Raw genomic sequence first — 24088 nt, forward strand, 5'->3', positions numbered from 1 at the left:
TTTGAATTTTTTCATACATTTAATCCCTGTGACAATAAAAGTCCTTCACTTGAGCAAACTTTAGCTTTCATTACAACATTCTAGTCCCCTCTTTTAGTACCAAAAGGGTGTACTCACTGACTGAGGGACACAATACAAACCTATGATCCCCTCTGTCAGTACCAATAGGGTGTACTCACAGACTGAGGGACACAATACAAACCTATGATCCCCTCTGTCAGTACCAATAGGGTGTACTCACAGACTGAGGGACACAATACAAACCTATGATCCCCTCTGCCGGTTCCAATAGGGTGTACTCACAGACTGAGGGACACAATACAAACCTATGATCCCCTCTGTTAGTACCAATAGGGTGTACTCACTGACTGAGGGACAAAGTACAAACCTATAGTCCCCTCTGTCAGTACCAATAGGGTGTACTCACAGACTGAGGGACACAATACAAACCTATAGTCTGCTCTGTCAGTACCAATAGGGTGTACTCACAGACTGAGGGACACAATACAAACCTATGATCCCCTCTGTCGGTTCCAATAGTGTGTACTCACTGACTGAGGGACAAAGTACAAACCTATAGTCCCCTCTGTCAGTACCAATAGGGTGTACTCACAGACTGAGGGACACAATACAAACCTATAGTCTGCTCTGTTAGTACCAATAGGGTGTACTCGTAGACTGAGGGACACAATACAAACCTATGATCCCCTCTGTTAGTACCAATAGGGTGTACTCACAGACTGAGGGACACAATACAAACCTATAGTCCGCTCTGTTAGTACCAATAGGGTGTACTCGTAGACTGAGGGACACAATACAAACCTATGATCCCCTCTGTCAGTACCAATAGGGTGTACTCACAGACTGAGGGACACAATACAAACCTATGATCCCCTCTGTCGGTTCCAATAGGGTGTACTCACAGACTGAGGGACACAATACAAACCTATGATCCCCTCTGTTAGTACCAATAGGGTGTACTCACAGACTGAGGGACACAATACAAACCTATAGTCCGCTCTGTTAGTACCAATAGGGTGTACTCGTAGACTGAGGGACACAATACAAACCTATGATCCCCTCTGTCAGTACCAATAGGGTGTACTCACAGACTGAGGGACACAATACAAACCTATAGTCCGCTCTGTCAGTACCAATAGGGTGTACTCACAGACTGAGGGACACAATACAAACCTATGATCCCCTCTGTCGGTTCCAATAGGGTGTACTCATAGACTGAGGGACACAATACAAACCTATAGTCGGCTCTGTCAGTGCCAATATACATACAATTATATAACTTAATCCTTTATATTAATTACCATGCTGTCATTGTTATTTATAACAAAATGTCTCCATTAAGAGATGATGAGAATCTCAAAATTGTATCTTTCATACAATTTGATGAAACTTGAATGATGGTACCAATCACCAAACTAGTATGCTAGTTACTCCCAAACTTGGAAATAGTCTGGTATCGGCAAATGAAATTGCTAGCAGCCAAATTTTATGAGGTCACATCTTTCCTTGTCCAAGTCTCCCAGTTAAACTTGTAGCTGTAGCTAAGACGGTGAGTTCTCTGTAGAAGCTCTTGAATATCACAGTACCGTTTCACTGGATTGACCAAGTACTGTAGTTTAACATGTGTGGCAAATTGGATATGTTTGAAGTTGTTGATGAGTGATGTAGCAAGTAATGATTCCAACACATCATACTCACATCCTTCACAATTCAGAGTTAGTAAGTCGACATCGTAACAACCAACACCTAGTTTTGTCAGAAAAACTGTTGTGTTGACAACCTTTAGAGAACAGGTTCCCTCTGCAGTCTTTGCTAAGAATGGTGATGTAGCATCACCATCATGACCTTCGATACTCAACATAAACACTTCGTTCTTTTTACCTAAACCTACATTATAGGTTACAATATTATGCCGGAGTGTAAACTTTTTGACAAGGTTTCTATAAAGAAGCTTCAGTGGTTCCAGAATCACATAATTCTTTGGATTGTAGTGCTGTATGAAATACTCAGCATCCTCCCCAACGTTGCCTCCAACATCGATAACCAGGCTCTGATTGGTCAGATATTTGTGATGATGATGACGAACATACTGATTATCGCCATACCAAAATAATTCATGGGCTGCCTTGAAGTCATGTTCATAGTTTTGTACGCAATGATCAGCACGACTCTGCTCGTTCTTGTTAAGAAGAATTGGGTGTACTGAAACTTTACCGAGACAATCCTGTTGTGTTGCACCAGCAAATGGGAGAAACTCAACTTTTTCTAAACCAGACAAACGGAGTTGTTCTGGATCCTCTATACATATATAAATTGGGTTCTGCTTAGGACATTTAGATTTCTGATAAATAATAATAACCATTAAGAATAAGCAGAGAATAATCACACAACGGAAAAGATGACTAGGGTTTTGTAGGATTCCTTTGATCATGAGAGCTGGTCGCTGATTCAGTGTTGTAGAGGCCATGTTGAATTTATTTCTGTCATACAGACACCATCTGAACCATCTGAAGTGTATATACCTGAAACACGGATAAAACAATGTATAAATTGTGTTTATTCAGCTTTAAAGGCACATGGAAAGGGCAAAATTTTTCAGACATTTTCATGAAAATGCTGAAAAAATTACAGTCTTTAGTAATAAGTGCAATTATTTGACAGTGTTTTGTGTAACTATTATAATTCAGAAAGAAAGACACCAGAGAAATGACTAAATGATGTTGAGCTGATTAAGATCTTTCTTGAATACAAGCAATAATGGTTACCATAAATTCTTTGACCAGAAAATTCAGACAATAAAACACAAATTCTTTGACCAGAAAATTCAGACAATAAAACACAAATTCTTTCACCAGAAAATTCAGACAATAAAACACAAATTCTTTCACCAGAAAATTCAGACAATAAAACACAAATTCTTTCACCAGAAAATTCAGACAATGAAACACAAATTCTTTCACCAGAAAATTCAGACAATAAAACACAAATTCTTTCACCAGAAAATTCAGACAATAAAACACAAATTCTTTCACCAGAAAATTCAGACAATAAAACACAAATTCTTTCAGAAAATTCAGACAATAAAACACAAATTCTTTCACCAGAAAATTCAGACAATAAAACACAAATTCTTTCACCAGAAAATTCAGACAATAAAACACAAATTCTTTCACCAGAAAATTCAGACAATAAAACACAAATTCTTTCACCAGAAAATTCAGACAATAAAACACAAATTCTTTCACCAGAAAATTCAGACGATAAAACACAAATTCTTTCACCAGAAAATTCAGACAATAAAACACAAATTCTTTCACCAGAAAATTCAGACAATAAAACACAAATTCTTTCACCAGAAAATTCAGACAATAAACACAAATTCTTTCAAAGTTTCCATATATTTGAATTTTGCATCAACTTTGTTCTTTCTAATGCAAAATATTTAATTTGAGAGCATATTAACACTGTAAAGACTTTCAGAGGGATATATGTTGAATATCTATGTACATGACATTATTATCATACAGGAAATATTTCAAAACATCTAACCAATCTGTACCAAGTTTGATTTATACAGGGTCAGTATTGTTGGGTATATATGATTCAACTATACTGGGTCTTGTTTATACAGGATCAGTATTGTTAGGTATATATTTGGTCAGTCTATACAGGGTCTGGGTTATACAGGGTCAGTATTGTTGGGTGTATATTTGGTCAGTCTATACAGGGTCTAGGTTATACAGGGTCAGTATTGTTGGGTATATAATTGGTCAGTCTATACAGGGTCAGTATTGTTAGGTATATATTTGGTCAGTCTATACAGTGTCTTGTTTATATAGGGTCAGTATTGTTAGGTATATATTTGGTCAGTCTATACAGAGTCTTGTTTATATTTGGTGTCTATACAGGGTCTTGTTTATACAGGGTCAGTAATGTTAGGTATATATTTGGTGTCTATACATGGTCTTGTTTATACAGGGTCAGTAATGTTAGGTATATATTTGGTCAGTCTATACAGAGTCTTGTTTATATTTGGTGTCTATACAGGGTCTTGTTTATATTTGGTGTCTATACAGGGTCTTGTTTATACAGGGTCAGTGTTGTTAGCTATATATTTGGTGTCTATACAGAGTCTTGTTTATATTTGGTGTCTATACAGGGTCTTGTTTATATTTGGTGTCTATACAGGGTCTTGTTTATACAGGGTCAGTAATGTTTGGAATATGGCATGTTTACACATGTTTTTTTTACAGTAATTGAAACTAGCAGTTAAATTTGATATGCTGGTGAAAAAGAAAAAAAAAGTCAGGTCATATGAGTTTTATCTGATTATCAATATCATGTTCACAACAAGAGATTGAATGGTCTCCAGATAGAACCAGACAGTAATAATAGATGATATCTATTGATAACCTTTTCAAATTGTAGACTTAAACATTCACAATGGTATCATCCACACAGACAATTTCATTTTTCAGATCGAAAACACTGCCCTCCTTTGGTGTATTTAAACATAAAAATGAGTTCTTTATAAAACGCACTCCAACAGGCTCCAAACAAACACCAGTCAGTCACTTCTGTTAAAGGGACATCACTCTCATTAAAGGGAAATATCATTAGAAATTGAATGGACACATTGTGTAAACCCCATTTATGTCTAGATGTTATCTCAGAACACTTAGTCCATCCTAAATGTCCAGTCTGACCACTTAAATTGTTTTTAGTAAGCCCTCTAGATATCACAAGAATGATATACATAACTCATAAAAAACTCCTAAACATACATTGACAGCATTAATAAAGACTGTAAATATTTTGTTTGCTGTACAATCTAATTTTTCAAAGATCATTGCACACTGATTATAACAGCTTTAACTTCATTTCATATACCGTATGATTTAAAACATGTGTCATTTCACCATCACAATTTTCTAGGTCCCCCTTTACAACACATTCTTACTCGTCAACTTTGATTTACTCAAACACTTGCTGTTTCCTCATTCCTATAGTAATTGTTTCATATTATTCAGAATCTTTCTACTGGTTACACTGGCTTCCCATCCTGATCCTGTGATTACACAAGTACTCTTTGACAACGCCTTGCTTTGTAAATAATAACACAAGACAATTCTATAAATTAGAGTACTCCACCAAATGAGAAATCATATGCCAAAAATGCAACAAAAGTGAATCCCTACCCTTTGTAAGAAGTTCCATTGCCAAGAAGTGCTAGAAATAGAGTCTGGACAAGATGGCTGAATGACAGAAGAAAGGATAGATGGACCGATGGACACAATACAAATTTAAATCCTCTCCAAATCTCTTGTGGTGGACTTTTAATATATGTAGTTTTTGTTCACGATCACTTCACACCCTTTCATTTACAATAACTAGTTCTTCAATGTGTATGCAGTTAGTTTTCAATCTTTGTAAATATTTGTGAGCAATCTAAGTACAACAAGTACTTATTGTAATGGTGACCATTACAAATGTCCCCCAAACGACCCCTTCAGCAGTAAATGATCACAATAATCAGACCTGCAGTCATGCCAAACATGAACACACCAGTTTTGAATAGAAATGAGAACGTAAAATTTTTAAAACATCAGAAGAGAGGAAATGTTGATGCTTTTAGTTTGGTATAAAGAGAAGTGTCCTAACCTCAGTATGACAAAGAGTTTATTTTGTGTCTGCTACTTTCAATATTAAGTACTTCTCAATGGTCCATTTAAACATAAAGGGTAAAAGGCGTCAAATAGACTACGCCTTTTTGCTCCGTTTGCCACCTAATACATATATACCAATTTTCACGAAAATCGGACAATATCTAAAATTTGGCCAAATTTTGACCACAGATGACCGATCGATGGCCGAATGAAAAATGGACCACGCCATTTTGCTCCTATAGTGCCACCTAATACATATATACCAATTTTCACAAAAATCGGACAATATCTAAAAAGTTTTGACCGACTGGAAAAATTCAAGTGGCCTGCACTCCGCCTCGCATGTATGAATAGGTGTGTAAAGTTTTATTAAATTTCATGCAACAATTTTAGAGAAACATAATTAAGGATCTATATTCAAGTCAGTGGTATTACCATATGGATTCACATTAAATTTTTTGCTAATTTTCTTTATCCCAATGAATAATTTTCATCAATATGTTATCTACATGTACCGGGCAGTCATGATGATAAATGTAAAATGTGATAAATTGGACGCTTGACTTCCTCAGCAACAGATATCAGAGAGTATTAGTCAATGGAAACTTTATTCAAAACATATCACATGAAAAAATGTCATTCCACATGGATGCGTTTTAGTTGCAGTTTTATTTGATGTTTACCTGAAGTACCTGTATCTCTATCTGTTTTATTCGCTGATGACACAAAATTATAGACAAATAAGAAGTGAAGATGTACAGATTTTATAGAATGATCTGTATGAATTGCAAATTGCCCAGCTTATGAGTCAAGATAATATGCCGATGTCTTCCCTGTACAGTTACTCTGCCTACGACAACATGTTTACAAAGTAGATCAGTTGTGATGATAGTGAGTTGTAGTCTGGAATTGTTGTACAGGTAACTTGTACAGGTAAATCATATAATCAAGTTCTGATACCTGTTCAGAAATATGTTAATAACTGGAAAAAATGACTAAAATATACTTGTTAAGACTGTTCCAATCCCAAGCTGTTAAATGGGAAATGTATAAAACCACAGTACATTTTGGAGAATTATCATATTTCAATCAGCACTTTGAAGGATCAATTTCTCATTGCTTGATTTATTACTTAACTTTCGTCACACATATATTAGTTAATCTCGGTCTCAGGGTAGGTCTTCTCGGTGCAATGTTTAAATATAACACAGCCGTGTAGGGATCTAACATGATCTTACATGTTAATAGTTAAATAATAATATTACCAAATATTGATATTTAGTAACTATTTTATAATACATATATATACTAAAAATTGTGTTATAATTAATAAAGACAAACAGAAACTTTATCTATTTCATTAATGATGTCATGTGAACTGGTGCCGATCTCTCAGACAAGCTAGTGTCTCAAAGACCGACGTTGTCTGGGTTTTTTTTTTTTCTCGTATATATATATAATGGTTGTGGCATACATGTATGTGCGATGTGAGTGTATAGAATTCATGGGATGTAATGGATTAAGGACTTCCTATTGCTTATAGGGTGAGTTGCTTTCGTTTGCTTATGGTGATCTAAATTTTCTTCTTTTTCCTCATGTACTTATATTATGATCTATTTATTTATCTATTACCTTATATATATCCCATTCATTATTATTTGATTTAGTATTTTTACAGATATATAGATATATATATATTCTCTATTTGAATGATGCCATAATAGCCGTATTCATTTTCCTTGTAATACCATATATTTCCGGAAAATTGGATCCGGTCCGGTTTTTACCCTTATGTTTAGTCTGTACATTTGACTTCCGGCTATCCGTGATAACAACAAGCAGGCCTGCTCTCAGCTGGATTTTGTAAGTGCTCGGTGGTGGTCCAGTGTGTCTTGGCCACTCAAAAATGCTTTTACTTACACCTCTTTCATTTCTTCTCTGCAGAACTTTAATGCTCCTTTTTCTTCTACCTCATCTGGATCTAGAGATGGTTCTCTCGACTACCAGCTTTCTCTCTGCCGCTTTCCTGTTTCTCGCAAGTTTTTTTATGGTGAAGCTTTTTCCTACTGGTGATCACATATATCAGTTCGATTATGGATGAATTAAATATTCTATCGGCTAACTGTCAGGGACTGGGGGATCATATCAAACGAAAAGATGTGTTTTCTTATTTAAGACAGAAACATTATAATATCTATTGTATACAAGATACCCATTTCAACTGAAAGATATGTGTATTACGCTTATCAACTTGTATGGGCCCAACTTAGATGATCCATTTTTTTACAATACATTGTCTGACACAATTGATAGTTTTGGAAATGATAAGGTAATGATATGTGGAGATTTTAATCTTGTTCTAGATCCAAATAAAGATTACGATAATAGTTACACCACTGTGAATAACCCAAAAGCTAGAGATAAAGTTTTAGATATTATTAAAAATTACAATCTAATTGATATTTTTAGAGAGTATTACCCTGATTACCAAAGGTATACTTGGAGGGAAAAAAATCCATTGAAACAGTCAAGATTAGATTTCTTTTTAATTTCAGAAAATTTATTAGGTAGTGTGAAAGGGCCATCTATAGAGGCAGGTTATCTTTCTGATCACTCTTTTCCGAAACTTACAGTTAAACTTCAGGAATTTAAAAAAGGTAAAGGATTATGGAAATTTAATAACTCTCTTTTATATGATACAGAATATATAGACGTTGTTAAAAATGTAATTAATGAAACAAAAGTGCAATACTGTCTTCCTGTTTACAATTTGGAAAATCTTGATCTTATTGCGGATGATGAATTACAATTGAAAATCAATGATCAGTTATTTCTTGAAACTTTGTTGATGAATATTAGAGGTAAAACTATATTGTATGCTGCTTACAAAAAGAAATTACAAAATATACAGGAAAATGAGCTTAATAAGTCTATTGAGGCATTGGAAAAAGAAGAGATTATTGATGTAGCAGAAATAGATAGAAAGAAGAGGGAACTGGAGGAAATTAGAGTTAAAAAAATTAAGGGAAGTATAGTGAGATCAAGAGCTAAATGGGAAGAGGAAGGAGAAAAGCCAACTAGTTACTTTTTTAATCTAGAAAATAGAAATTTCACTTCTAAAATTATCCCTAAAGTACAGCTTAGTAATGGTAGTTTTGTAACAAAACAAGAAGATATTTTGAATGAAATAAGGTATTTTTATGAAAAACTATGACTCAAATAATAATTTAGATGATATAACTCTCGAAACTTTTCTTGATTTTGAAAACATTCCAAAACTTAATGAAGCTGAGTCTAGAAATTTAGAAGGATTAGTAACTATTAAAGAAGCATATAATATTCTAAAAAATATGAAAAATAACAAAAGTCCTGGTTCAGATGGTTATACGGCTGAATTTTTCAAGTTTTTCTGGAAACAACTTGGTCTTTTTATTGTTAGGTCTTTAAACTATGGATACATTACAGGGGAATTATCAATCACACAACGTTATGGGATTATTACTTGCATTCCAAAGAAAGGTAAGCCACGCCATTTTATTAAAAACTGGAGACCAATAACTCTATTGAACATTGTATATAAAATAGCTTCAGGGGTAATTGCAAAAAGGATAAAATCTGTACTTGATAAACTCATAAATAAGGATCAGACGGGGTTTTTAGCGGGTCGATACATTGGTGAAAACACTAGGCTACTATATGATGTTATGAAATTCACAGAAGATAATGACATCCCTGGTATGATTCTTATGGTAGATTTTGAAAAGGCATTTGACTCAGTGTCCTGGAAATTCATAGAAAAGGTATTGATTTATTTTGGCTTTGGAAATAGTATACGTAACTGGATAAAACTTTTTCATAGAAATGTAGGGGCTTCAGTAAATCAAGGGGGTAATCTGTCATCATTCTTTTCTATTAAAAGAGGCTGTCGTCAGGGTGATCCGGTAGCACCATACATCTTTATTCTCTGTGCAGAAATTCTTGCAATTAGATTCAGAAACAATAAAAATATACATGGCATCCAAGTTGATGATACAGACATTCTAGTTTCTCAGTATGCAGATGATACTTATTTGACTTTAGATGGTACGGAACACTCCCTAAGAGAATCAATAAGTGAATTACAAACATTTGCAGATATCTCAGGCTTAAAAATGAATACCGATAAAACAGAAGTCATTTGGATCGGTAGCAAGAAACACAGTCAAGATAAATTTTTACCAGAATTAGACTTACAATGGGGAAAAGAAACATTTTGTTTATTGGGTATTGATTTCAGTGTTAATCTCCATGAAATGGTCAGAATGAACTTTGATATGAAAATAGTAAAACTAAAAAGCCTTATAAATACTTGGAGTAGACGCAATTTAACTCCCATAGGAAAAATCCACTTAATTAAATCTTTGATGATTTCACAGTTTAATCATTTATTTATTTCCCTGCCCAATCCAGATGGTAAAACAATCCAGACAATTAACTCTATATTATTTGAATTTCTATGGCACAGTAAAGTTGATAAAGTTAAAAGAGAAACTATAGTTCAGGATTATACAGTTGGTGGGTTAAAAATGCTGCATGTTGCTAATTTTATCGATTCATTGAAATTGAGTTGGATCAAACGGTTATATCAGTCTTCTGGAAAATGGAAATGTATTCTGATAAAATCCGTAAACATTAATAGGCTTTTAGATATTGGAGGCACTTTTATTCAGGTAAGTACAGATATATGTGATAATTTGTTTTGGAAAGATGTATTAAAAGCTTGGGGGAGATTAGAAAATTCAGAAAATATGAAAACAATCAAAGGGAAATCACTCTTGCTAACACCTGTATGGTATAATTGTAATATTACCATTGGAGGTAAAACAATCTTCTACCCACACTGGTATGAAAAAGGTGTTTATCTAATTGGTGATTTTGTTAAGGATTTTAGTAATAACACTTTGTTTTCATATGAGGAATTTATTCAGAAATTTAACATAAACACTGATTTTTTGAAATATTATGCAATAATTTCAGCAATAAGGAAAAGCTTGCAGAATTATAATATTGTTGAGTATAAATTTATACGTCCTACTCTACCAATCCACATATCTATTTTTTTAGATATCAATAAAGGTTCAAAGAGATTTTATGGAATACTTAACAATATTAAATCACTTGTGTCCAAGGGAAGGGAAAAGTGGGGGGAACATTTTGATTTCACAAATGATGACTGGCTAGCTATATATACATTACCTTTTCAAGTCACTAAAAGCTCCAAATTTCAATGGCTACAGTTTAGAATTTCCCACAACATCTTAACTACAAACTCATTTCTTTTTAAAGTAAGGATATTAGATAGTCCTTTATGTACTCTCTGTAATGCTGAGACAGAAACAATTGTACACCTGTTTTGGGAATGTGATGAAGTCCAGAATCTTTTGCAAAGTCTAGATAGATTACTAGATGCTTTATATATTCCTTTTACTGTTAACAAACAAACAATACTTTTTGGCAAGATAGATAATGGGACCAACCTAATATATAGTGTTGATAACCAAATTATTTTACTCATAAAACAATATATTTACAGAACTAGATGTTTACATAAGTCCCTCAGCATTAATGCTCTAACCTGTGCCATCCATGATTATTATAAGGTTCAAAAATATATCGCGTATACTAAATGGGAAAGGGTTAAAGACAAATTTGCACTAGGGTGGAAAAAATGGGAGAAATTTATAAAAATCATGAACGACTAATATTACTACTACTCTGTTACTATATCGATATATGATTTTTTTACTCAAACATAATTAAGATACTCAATACTTAATTTTGAATATGAATCAATAAACCTGATATGGTTACCAGTCCCTGACAATGGCCATCATCTGTACCAACAAATTTTCAGTTTGGTAAATTATTTAAAATCACCATCTGCTTTATATAGTTTTATTTAAGTCTTGAATTCCTTCCTGTTTCCTTCCCTATCTGCTTTCTTTCTCTCTTCCTCTCTCTAGCCATCTGCCTTCTTTCTCTCCTCTATCTAACCATTTTCTATCATAATCTGTCTCTTCTCTCCTTTTTTCTTATATGTATGTATGTATGTATGTATGTATGTATGTAAGGGCGTGTGTGTGTGAACTTCTTTGTGTACATACAATGAAAAAATGCAAAAAATAAAATAAATATAAAAAAAGTTGATTATTTATGCTGTACATTAGATATATGATGAACACTCACAATTTGACAAATCCGTAGATGATGATGATGATGATGATGATGATGCATGTTAGTGATGATGTGTATGATGATGCATGCTAATGATGATATATATGTGTATTAGGATGATGTGTATGATAATACATGTAAGTGATGATGTGTATGATAATACATGTTTAATGATGATGTGTATGATAATACATGTTTAATGATGATGTGTATGAGGATGATGTGTATAATAATACATACATGATATGTATGATGATACATGTTAATGGTGATGTGTATGGTGACGATGTGTATGATAATACATGTTTAATGATGATGTGTATGACGATACATGTTAATGATGATGTGTATGATGATGATGTGTATGAGAATATATGTTTAATGATGATGTGTATGATGGTACATGTTTAATGATGATGTGTATGATGATGATGTGTATGATGATACATGTTTAATGATGATGTATGTGATGATAATGTGTATGATGATACATGTTGGACATATGTATGTATGTATGTAAGGGCGTGTGTGTGTGAACTTCTTTGTGTACATACAATGAAAAAATGCAAAAATAAAATAAATATAAAAAAAAAAAAATTTCATTAATGATATGTACGTATCCTAAATTTACGAAATAAGTTGACATTCTTAGTTGAAACAGACTGTAACGTAAGCTCCAAACGATTCCCTATATAAACACCTTCCTTTCAAGTTGGCAGAGTTGGTGTTCGGGGAATGAGCCAATGTTCCAATGGGACTGCTTTGAAGCCCTTGTTATCAGCTTACATTTAAAAGATCAATATCCACCACGTGTCATAAACACCAACGAACCGCGTTGGTCACACTGGCTTGACTACGCCAGTTATAGCACATACTTCACACCAATGTCGTGTCTTTATCATGAAATGAATACAACTGAATTTTATATATATGGTATATGTACAATAAATCAATTATCTTCTCTATAAGTGTACAAATTCGATCACATTTACATTCAGTTCTACAAGAAATTCATTATTGTATAAGCCTATGGCTAACCACCGTTCCTGTTTAGGCTACTCGACTGGAACATGGCGACATTCGACTGACGCGACCACTGGAAACAATGACTTTGGTTAATTACAAGCTTATTGTCTTGTAACATGTCATTGTCTGTTGCTACATATACACTATGTATAAGGAGAAAAAAACACCATACCTTTGTACCAGTTCCCGTGTCTTCGAACTTGCACACACACGTATAAAAAATACACGCAGTTCGGAAGGCCCTCGGATCTTATTAAGCACTGTGTGGACAGGTGTGTAACCAGTTAGACCACATATTTACTTCGGAGGTTATTAATCAGCACGAACGTCCGGGCTGTTTGTGGAAACTTCAGTCTTATAACGCATACTAAAGGGGTGCCATCTGTAGTAAACATATGATGTTTACTGTTTAGTGATATTCAATGTATAATTATTTGAAGTGCTAATATTATTCAGTCAATATAATGATATCACTACAATAAAGTGACAAATTTGATATATTGCATACTAAACTCAGACACCAATGCAGTCCCCTTAAGTATGACCTTTTTAGAGTTGAGAATATATCTTGTAGTTTTAGTCATCCTCGTGAGAATGTCTTTCAATATTTTATTGAATGACAACGTTCTCAATCAAAAGACGTATTTTAGTTCAAAATTGAGAAAATTAGACCGGTTGTGTTAGATGTAGGAATTCTTTTGTTTGGCGATTCTCAATTTTCCTTGAACCTCAATCCCAACATTATTAGATCTGTGCAAACTATATTAGTTATATTTTGATGTCAAATTGTAACAATAACTATATAATTTCAGTATTGTAAATTTGTATTGTCAATAGTGCAATGACTTTTCAAATGTATGCTGAGAAAAGGCGTTGATACGTTGCAATAACTCCACGTGCCTAATTCCTTGTCTATCTTTCGGCCATGGATATTTTTTAAACTGAATAAAGTGACAATGCAGTAATATCACCAAGGTAATCATTGACATTTGCATTGATTTTTATGATACCAGCTGACATGTTAATATCACATGTTGGAATTACATTAGAACAGCTGCAAAACAGCCTATAAGCTTATAGCAAACACTTTTAATGGTCCAAAGTAAAAACGCACGAGTGTTCATACTGTATGAGGAAATCTGAGTACCCGGGAACAAACCTCATGGTCGGGCAGGTAACCCCATCACCTAGGTGATACGCGAGTGCGTTACCACTGCGCCGCCCGTCGGTCACAGTGGATTGTAAACTGTCGGGTGAAACATGACATACATTACAAACTGACAAAGATTTTATAGTACGATAGTTTTTTCTTTATCTTAGTATATTTAGTATAAACCATATATTCTTATATTCAATTTTTAATTTGTTGTGATATTTGGAAATGTAATTAATACCCATAATTCTGTTTCCAAATGACACCGTTCCAATTTACATTGCACAGTCATTAGATGAACTCACTTTTGCACTCACCGCCATTCTAAATATGTGTGCTGTAGTGATTTTGTTTAAAGATCACCTAACCGAAGGCTATGTGAGCTATTTTTTCGTATGCATGTTTCGTATGTTAGCTTTTGCCCAAAGACCACGTGAGCAAATGCAATGACACGGATCTATTAAATATTGCTTGGCCAAAATACAGTAACGTTTAATTAAATTAAATGACAAAAAGATGCAAAGTATATCAATTAAATTATAAAATCAAGAAAAAATAAACGAATATAAGTATGAATACTCCGTATATGACGAATGCGTCTCACATACCAATTAAGTGACAAGAATTGCCATCATCAAGTGATACCGTGATGTACCCCCAGGGAGATACACCGGGCACTGAACATGACTGCCTGTCATCACCACATCCTATAAGTTTTGAAAAATGTGGCTGGGAGAATGAAACTTATGTTCAACAAAAAGGATATGTATTAAGGTAAAGATAAGTATGGGATATACAGTCAGGGTTCAGGTGTATTTAGGTAAAGATAAGTGTGAGATATACAGTCAGGGTTCAGGTGTATTTAGGTAAAGATAAGTGTGAGATATACAGTCAGGGTTCAGGTGTATTTAGGTAAAGATAAGTGTGAGATATACAGTGAGGGTTCAGGTGTATTTAGGTAAAGATAAGTGTGAGATATACAGTCAAGGTTCAGGTGTATTTAGGTAAAGATAAGTGTGGGATATACAGTCAGGGTTCAGGTGTATTTAGGTAAAGATCAATGTAGATATACAGTGAGGGTTCAGGTGTATTTAGGTAAAGATAAGTGTGAGATATACGGTCAGGGTTCAGGTGTATTTAGGTAAAGATTAATGTGAGATATACACTCGGGGATCAGGTGTATTTAGGTAAAGATAAGTGTAGGATATACAGTCAGGGTTCAGGTGTATTTAGGTAAAGATAAGTGTGGGATATACAGTCAGGGTTCAGGTGTATTTAGGTAAAGATAAGTGTGGGATGTACATTCAGGGTTCAGGTGTATTTAGGTAAAGATCAATGTAGATATACAGTCAGGGTTCAGGTGTATTTAGGTGAAGATAAGTGTGAAATATACAGTCAGGGTTCAGGTGTATTTAGGTAAAGATAAGTGTGGGATGTACATTCAGGGTTCAGGTGTATTTAGGTAAAGATCAATGTAGATATACAGTCAGGGTTCAGGTGTATTTAGGTGAAGATAAGTGTGAAATATACAGTCAGGGTTCAGGTGTATTTAGGTAAAGATACGTGTGAGATATACAGTCAGGGTTCAGGTGTATTTAGGTAAAGATAAGTGTAGGATATACAGTCAGAGTTCAGGTGTATTTAGGTAAAGATAAGTGTGGGATATACTCTCAGGATTCAGGTGTATTTAGGTGAAGATGAGTGTAGGGTAAACACTCATGGTTCAGGTGTGTTTAGGTGATAAGTGTTAGAAAGATACAAAATACTTTGCAGTTTAGCCTCTTTCAGGATATGTGCCGTTATTTTACAGTAGTTTCAGTCAGTTCAACCGTTTCAACCGCTTAAGCGAGAGCGACTAGTTTGGTTGAAACTGTAACACAACAATGTATTAGAACACCGATCTAGACTAAGCAAACATTTGGCAGGAGCGGCATAAAAGTGATGTTTACTTTTGGTGAAGTTTAATCAGAAACTCAGAATCTGTTATGTAAGGTAGCTGAAAAATATTCTTTGAGAAAGGCAACAAAAATTATATTCATTAGAGTAAACATACTGGCGCAACAAACAAACGTATCGTTGCTGGCAGAGAGACTCCTTACATCACAATCCGTTGCTGGCAGAGACGTTCCTTACATCACAATCCGTTGCAGTCCAGGACCATCATGGTACATACCTGCATTACTTCCTTAAACCTTTGAATATTTCATGACGTTTCATCAATGAACCACTGATTTGCTATTGATTTTTACAACATTACGGAGAAAAAGCTGATGTTGTTCTGTCGTGTGTGGTAACCAAATAATACAAACCAGAGAAGGCAACGGAGCCTTCGTTACATAGACGCTTGTCGGATAAGTGAAACACTTTAACAAGCAGAACTGGTGTGGACAGAGGGATGGATAACTAGGGCTTTTACAAAACAAACTACGTTGATATCGGTTTGGCTTTCACAAATACTCTCTGGATTCAGTTTTATGACCTGATGTAAATATCGATACCGCCACTCCAACTTGCTTTTGTATCTGTTTGTCGTAGTTAAGGACCCCCTTTAATGCACATAAATGTCAACAAGTCCCGATCTCTTGTGTTTATGTACTCCGATCATGACTATCGAAATGAAACTTAAGCTGAACTGAGACTGGAATTCTTCTCTCTGTTGAGAGAGGACACACATGAGATGTGTAAGCATATTCATGAATATTAATAGTCCAAGGCTTGAATGATTGGGCAGAACACGATGGTAAGTTGGCCTTATTACGGTGATAAACCGAATGGATAGGACTGTGATCACTTTGTACCAATGGATATGTAGACAGAATCTCAATCGAACTCCAAGTCTCACTTAATTTCACAAATCTGTTATTCCACCATCTTTGATAGGTGCAGTTCTACATGAGATGTTACAATAGAGTGTTCGTAAAAAAGCAAATTAAGGGGAATACACTAGTCTCTTTCACCCAGCCTCTTTGATCACTTCGTAGTTTAAGATGATGACATTGTGTGTGCAGACAACAAAAGTCTGGATGAAAGAGACTAGGAAGTTCAAAATCAGTCACTTTTCAAATTTGGATTAATTATTCATTTTCCAATTCATTCCAACATTTTTTTTTGGACATTATATCAAAGGGATTGTGTTCTTGTAACTTATTGTGCCTCTCCTAACATTACATTCCACAATGAATACAGATAACACGTCATGATACAATTTCAAACATATCATAGCACTCAGTTATTAATAACAAGAGTGTCTTTGCTAACTTGTAACAATATTTCATTTGTTTTAAAGCAGTTACGTTAGATGAGACTGTTTTATAAGATTGCTACTGAGGAAGACACCAAGATGAGAATCATTGAAGGTAATTATTAAACAAATAAAGCGTACCTTTTAATACAAATTTAGTGTAAGATACAGTAAAGCTAAACAATGGATTAAACATCCCCATACAGCTGTTTCGTTCAAGCTTTTAAACCTAGGAGGCGAGTGAGGAAATTCCAAACTGACCAAAAGAAATGTCAAAACCTAGAGAGGGAGGTGCACTAGACACATAAGTCAGTATATTTTATAAATTGCATATGTCTGATTGTTTAAGAACAAAGAGCAGATTTACGTGGCTTTAACTGTCTTATGAATAGTTATGTCTGCATAGTTTGCAGTTCTGAAACGCTCATTCGTGGCGGAAATCTGGTTATGGTTATTTTAATATATTCTGTATAATTTATTTAAATATTTATATATTCTATTTTAAATACTTATATTTCAGATTTCCAAACGATATAAGGAACAGACTTCAGTTTTCAAGGTTGATTTTAACGGAAAAATATTTATTAATTCCATGTGTGCAAAGACTATTTATAAATTCCAACTACTTTTGAGTAATGCATGCCTTTGCTGAAACACACCTCTTTGAAAATCTTTTAAATATGAGGACGACAGAATGCCCATCAATCGCCTGAAAGATAATGGTAACTAAGCTGTATTTATTGACTATGTCTACATACTGTCAAAACGTTGATCATATTTTCCAACATAATTGCACTAGAAGTAATATTCCTTGTGTATTATGCTCACATCGTGTTGAAGGCAGCGCACAGTATATGTACCGTGACGACAACACCATGGCTTCTGTTTTAAATCATAGATGAATACCTAAATGTATTTGCTCTTGTTTTACAGAAAGTTAAAAGAGCAAACCAGTTCAAGCAAATGATATGTACTTGGGACCTTGTCAGACACCAGTTACCTCCCGCCATTTTGAAAGCTATAAAAATGCATACTTAATGTGATACTGTGTACTTGAGACGTGGATAAATGGAAGGTGGATTTTGAAAAAGACCATTGTGTTTTGTTCAATCAAGAACATCCGCCATTGGAAAGAAATACACTGTAGTACATTACTATAACCAATTCCAAACCAAAGGAGCACAACCCAACGAGGCCTTTGTTCTCTGGTTACGATAAATTTCTTAGAAAATAAATGTGGACAGCGGAAAAAGTAAATGGTTGCGAACTATGCTGGAGCGTATTTCGCGAGAAGAACATAAATGTCTAAAGCTAAATTAAAATACTGAGGATGGAATGGCCGAAAATCTCACCGGCAATGTTTGATAGGGGTAATCATCCGTCAAGTTATTTCGTTCTTTCAAACCTGGTTCTCACTTGGACACGTGACATCGGACTCGTGGTAAACTAGAGCCTGACAGAGATATACACAATTTCACTTCCTTTGCATACATCATCGCCAACTATATTTTCCACATTTTTTCTGGTGGTGCAGTCAGCGTTTATTTAATAAAGCCTTTTTGTTTTCTGTTACCATGGTTGACACATTAAATGTCGAATTGGTGATGGTGTTGATCAGAAATATGCTATTGATATAATGTCAAATGTTCCATAGATACCTATATCTTGAATAATAATTGACAAAATACCTCATAATTTTAGCATCATAAGAAGAAATATATTTTGTGATAATAATGGAAACGGGAAATGTACCTGGGATATTTATGTAAAATATACCTTGATAATAATAGGAAATGTACCTTTGACAATGATGTAAAATATAAATCCATGATAATAGGAAATGTACCTTGAACAATGATGTAAAATATACCTTGATGATAATGTGAAACGTACTTTTGACAATAAACTAAAATATATCTTGGCTAATACTGAGAATTGCTTTTGAGAAAATAATGCAAAATGGCCAAAGGATAAGAATGCCAGATGTATCTTAAACCTTTGTACTTTTTATTTGTTTTTTTCTTACGGAAACGTAGCTGATTATTTCAACTGTTATTAACACCATTATCACCATCACTGTGATTATTATCATAATCACTGTCAATCATTATCATCAGCAGCATTATCATTACTAGCATCATCATAATCACCATTGCCACCATCACTTTCACCATTCTCATCATCACCACTACTGCTACAGATCTCGAAATGAAGGTGAAAATAATTGAAAATCATCTCAATTTTATGACGCAGTGTATTAATTTTACATATGGGTGTCGCTGCTTCTCCTCCCCCTTCCACCTCTTGTCTCGAAAATATGAGGCTAACGTCAGCAGTAATCATACTGCTGATGTTTGTCAAGGATCAATGTTTGAATTGTCGATAGAAAATCTTTCTAATACAATAGACATTGTTTATGCTGATATAAACGAATGTTGGTTTCATAAACCAATATATTACGGTATAAAATGACGCTATGGTATAAAATATGGATGTAAGTACAATTCATAGATACATACATTATATGAATATAAAACAAACTTACCTCATATCCTCGTCTAACTGTTATCAGTCTACACCCGACACTACATCGTTAAATAAGCCAAAGGGTTTCTGAACGGCATCTAAAAATAAATATTTTATACCATTGATGCAACATGACGCCATTCACTTGATATGTCAATAACGCGTCATATTTCAAAAGGCTGGAGATTCAATAAATCTTTAGTGTATTCATAACAGATCTTTTACAGGGAATTGTAGACACCTTAGGACGGGTTTCCAATGTGAGATAACAATGAGATAACAAAGACAGTCATAAACCAGAAAGGAGACCGAACAAAAAAACAGAGGATTCACAAGTAAAAATAGCAGTAAGGAGAGACCGCAAAAAACGATATTTACAAGAAGAAATAGCAACAAATAGAGAAAAAAACACACACAAGAATCACGAGAAGAAATAACAGAAAGGAGAGACCGAAATATAAACAAGATATGCAAATAGAAAAAGGAACCAAACAGCAGAACAAAAAAAAAACAACATCAAAACAAACAAAAATAAAGATTCCTAAACGTCGAAAAAGTAACATCAGAATTTGTTTTGTTAATTTGTAAATGATATCTTATAGAATTTATTTTCATTTTATTCTGTTTCCTATGGTTACATAAAAAGTCAGATTCCTACCTTCAAACATACGCGAACTAGTTATGATAAATTTGTATTGCCACAAACACTAGTAGCAAAAATATTGTCAAAATATATGAATAGAAATCAGCATGCAAACACAAGCGTTTGGTTAACTTTCAGTCCCCCGAGGTCTGCCTAACCTGGATGATACATTTCAATTCAGTCGAATGGGGGCGCGGTTCAGAATATACCGTGACATATCCTTGATGCTGTTTTAAGATTATCTGATAAATGGAAATTATAAAATTTATTTAATCATGGGGCGCCTTCCCATCTGTATTTTTACTTTCCTCTCGATCACTTTGAATTTTCCTCGGTCACCTCGTAGACTACAATATTTAGCCTAGAAGGGCGAAACCGCAATATGATGTTGTTTAATTCATTGTTGGGCTTTACTGTATCAAGTTCTAAATTTGTATTTACAACGGTGCTATTCACTTGTGTGTTTTGTACAACCCTTAGGAAATCTCACGATCCATTTAATCGTTTTCCGATCTTGATAGTTCCGCGTCATACCCCGTTATACTGACATGATAAAAACATTATCGACCTCTGTTAAACACGTGTAAAGTCTATCAGAAACTCTCTCATCAGACACGCTCAGATATACATCTACTATTAGGCTAATAACGTCCATCACATGACAAAGCGTTCATAGAGACCGTAAAAACGGTTGGAATCAATATATCGGTATTATATATAGTAATTTGATTGTCGTTGACATCTGAGTAACTGTTATAGAGGTTTACACAATGCATACCTGCCACTCATTTCCATGAGTAACGTGATGTATGAAGCAATGTTGGGTTATTCATTGTGTGAATCATATTGACTCGCGATGAAAGTTCCAACATCATTTCAGCTACCAATTTACTGATTATCAAAGTGTTGAAAAAATGAGCTGTACAAACAATCTAAAATTATGATTACCAAAGAGGTGACACCACAAATGTATTACATCCAGCATGTAAAATCATGAGACTCGATAGCATTTTTATTACTCTTCTTTTTATTCATATCGATCCCTGTATTTTCATTCTTTATATTCAATTAACTCGTGTACAAATTGTCATCGTGCACATGTTGTCTCTGTATATGTCATACCTACCTTATCAGCATGTTGTATCTTATATACTTGTGATTTTAAATCATCCTTTGTATGAAATTCTCTGGAATAAAATACATTTTAAACTAAAGCTCTAACCTTGTCGTGTAAGAGGATGATAGTGAGGTTAACACAATTACAACCGAAAAAGACGTTTACTATCTCTAATGTCCGAATAACAATCAATCCATTAAAAGCATTGAATATTGATTTTTCTTGATTCATCATTCGTCAAAGGTGTGAATCTCGCCAACGGTTTCATTTTTCACCAAATGCAATTACTGTAATGTCACTGTGTTTTGTAACTTATCTAGACAAATTATCGCCAGGACAAGTGAATATTTAGTCAGCATAACTCATTACATACGGATTTATAGGGTTTATCACAATTAATAACAAGTAAATGATAAATCACCATCAGACTTAGTACAATGATGTATCTAAACCACGTGAAAATAATTTAGAAATAGCAAATGACCGCATGGGAAACAATCCAAGAAGGGCGAGGCTCTGCAAAATGTAATGTTCTTGGAAACGATGAGCACCTTTTCCTCAAATGTCATTTAAAAAGAACTGCTAGATCCGGCTGTTTTCCCAAAGCGATATGATGAGACATGTTGTATATCGGGCACTGATAATCTAGTTGTCATTCTATTCGATCATGCAAAGTTTGTACGTTAATCCTGTTATTTCTTTAAACAATCTCTTATCTTTCCACTGTTAATAAGTTTGAATAACCATGTGTCGAGCACCTTGCCCTCAATCTGTAATTGGACAAATTTAATTTGTTTTGTAAGGTACAAGTGTTTATAATGGTGAGTTAATAAATATGTGGTAAGATGGAACATAAAAGTATATTCCATACTCTTAGTCCTATACACTATTGCTATATATTTGCTATCCTAAATTTTGTAAATAGTTGCGTGAACTTACTGTTGCCATCAAATTACCCACTTAACTACAAAAGCTGCTAAAACGCGTTGTTTGTTTTGTAGTACTTTGTGTGTGGGTATCGTGCAGTACCTGTTGTGTTTATGTGTAGAAAGGTACTACATCACGGTGTCTAATCAGATTACGTACTTTATCCTAACCTTATAAACACGCCTTATCATAAAACTTTCATTCGTATTTTCATAGTACACTTATTCTTGAAACGATGTGGCTAGCAATGTAAATTATCTTAAAAAAAAAAACAAAGAACAATACGACAACACAGTTCCTGGAGAATAAAACAATGTATTCCAGAGAGGCGAACGTCTCCTGCTTCAACGATAAACCCTGCCATTTTATGGAAAGAGTGTACACATTTTTATCAGTATACCGGTTAGCTAGTTAAACCTTGTTTAAGACAGATAGAGTTATGTCCCTTTGGAGTCATGATGGCAGTTTACTAGTACGCTTCTATCGTTATTGAATAAATTATATCTTCCTACTATTTCTAACCATACGTCATGCGGATGGCAGAATAACCATTGCTCCAAATTATGTGACGTCAGATAAAAAAATTATGAATATCCTACAGCGGGAATGTGTTATGGAGAATGATGGTATGACTCAAATTCAGACTTACCAATGTTTCCATTATAAAAAGCATGTTATTTATCTATTCATACAATCGCTATGAGAGGATTTACAAAGAGTAAAACAGGCCAGACATTTTCTTTGTTTCATCGTTTTATTAAATTAAATTGAACTGCACAATCCTTCATAAACGTAAAATTACTGTGTCAGTTGATTAAAAAACAAGTAAATATTCGCCCTTGAATTTCTGTGGCCATCTTTGATCTTGACCATTGAAACAAAATTACAACATTCATTTTGATTTTTTAAAATATTTTTTATTGTTCAATGAAAAATGCACTAACACATTTAATTTGATATCATAATGTTGTAGTATAACATCGATTGGAACAAATAAAAAATTCACAGAACATTTAAGTTCTATTTTTCCTGTTAATACAAAATATCAAAAGCTTAAAATTAAAATATTATTAGTATCAGATTGATGCTCTTGTTCTCGGTATAAAACGTTTGAGTACCTCTGAATAAAATCACAGGCCAATTTCCATCAAGATTACTGAATTGGTCTGAAAATAACCCACATACATAGTAATCGAATTTATTTAGAAATAATAACCTTAGAATATTTCTTTACAGTTCTACGAAGCCAAACTTTGTGTTAGCTAGTCGTAGACACTGGGGGTTAGATTGCCTTTAATTTCAAGTTTACTACATGTAACATTATTTTTTCCAGAGACGTCTCAGCTAGTGTAAACTACTTTAAATGGGAACATGAATTCAACGTGAATGAATAGTTCCAACGCAATGGCTTGATATTAGGGATTGAAAGCTTCCTAAATTGAGCAACGACACAACAGTTAAATCAACAGTCGACCAAACTCTCATGTTACATCACTGTTACATCACACATACATCACACACATATACAATATCACAGAAAGCACAGTAATAGTTT

The 24088-nt window shown here is 34.1% G+C and overlaps 1 protein-coding gene across 1 annotated transcript; it reads right to left on the minus strand.

The window, feature by feature from the left end:
- Positions 1–686: 686 nt before the first annotated feature.
- LOC132544329 (uncharacterized) lies at positions 687–13111 on the minus strand. The gene is made up of 2 exons (XM_060207911.1): positions 13099–13111; positions 687–2543 (listed from the first exon to the last, which is right to left on the minus strand). Exon 2 carries the CDS (start codon positions 2486–2488, stop codon positions 1508–1510), a length of 981 nt encoding a protein of 326 aa, XP_060063894.1. The 5' UTR covers positions 2489–2543; positions 13099–13111; the 3' UTR covers positions 687–1507.
- Between the last annotated feature and the right edge of the window lie 10977 nt (positions 13112–24088).

The sequence above is a fragment of the Ylistrum balloti genome, unplaced genomic scaffold (assembly GCF_031769215.1).
Source record: "Ylistrum balloti isolate Yb309-2 unplaced genomic scaffold, AGI_CSIRO_Ybal_v1 Utg369790, whole genome shotgun sequence".
Taxonomy (NCBI): Eukaryota; Metazoa; Mollusca; class Bivalvia; order Pectinida; family Pectinidae; genus Ylistrum; species Ylistrum balloti.

Bases quoted from the DNA above. Each gene is read 5' to 3' on its own strand.
- LOC132544329 (XM_060207911.1), bottom strand. From the start codon at position 2,488: ATGGCCTCTACAACACTGAATCAGCGACCAGCTCTCATGATCAAAGGA.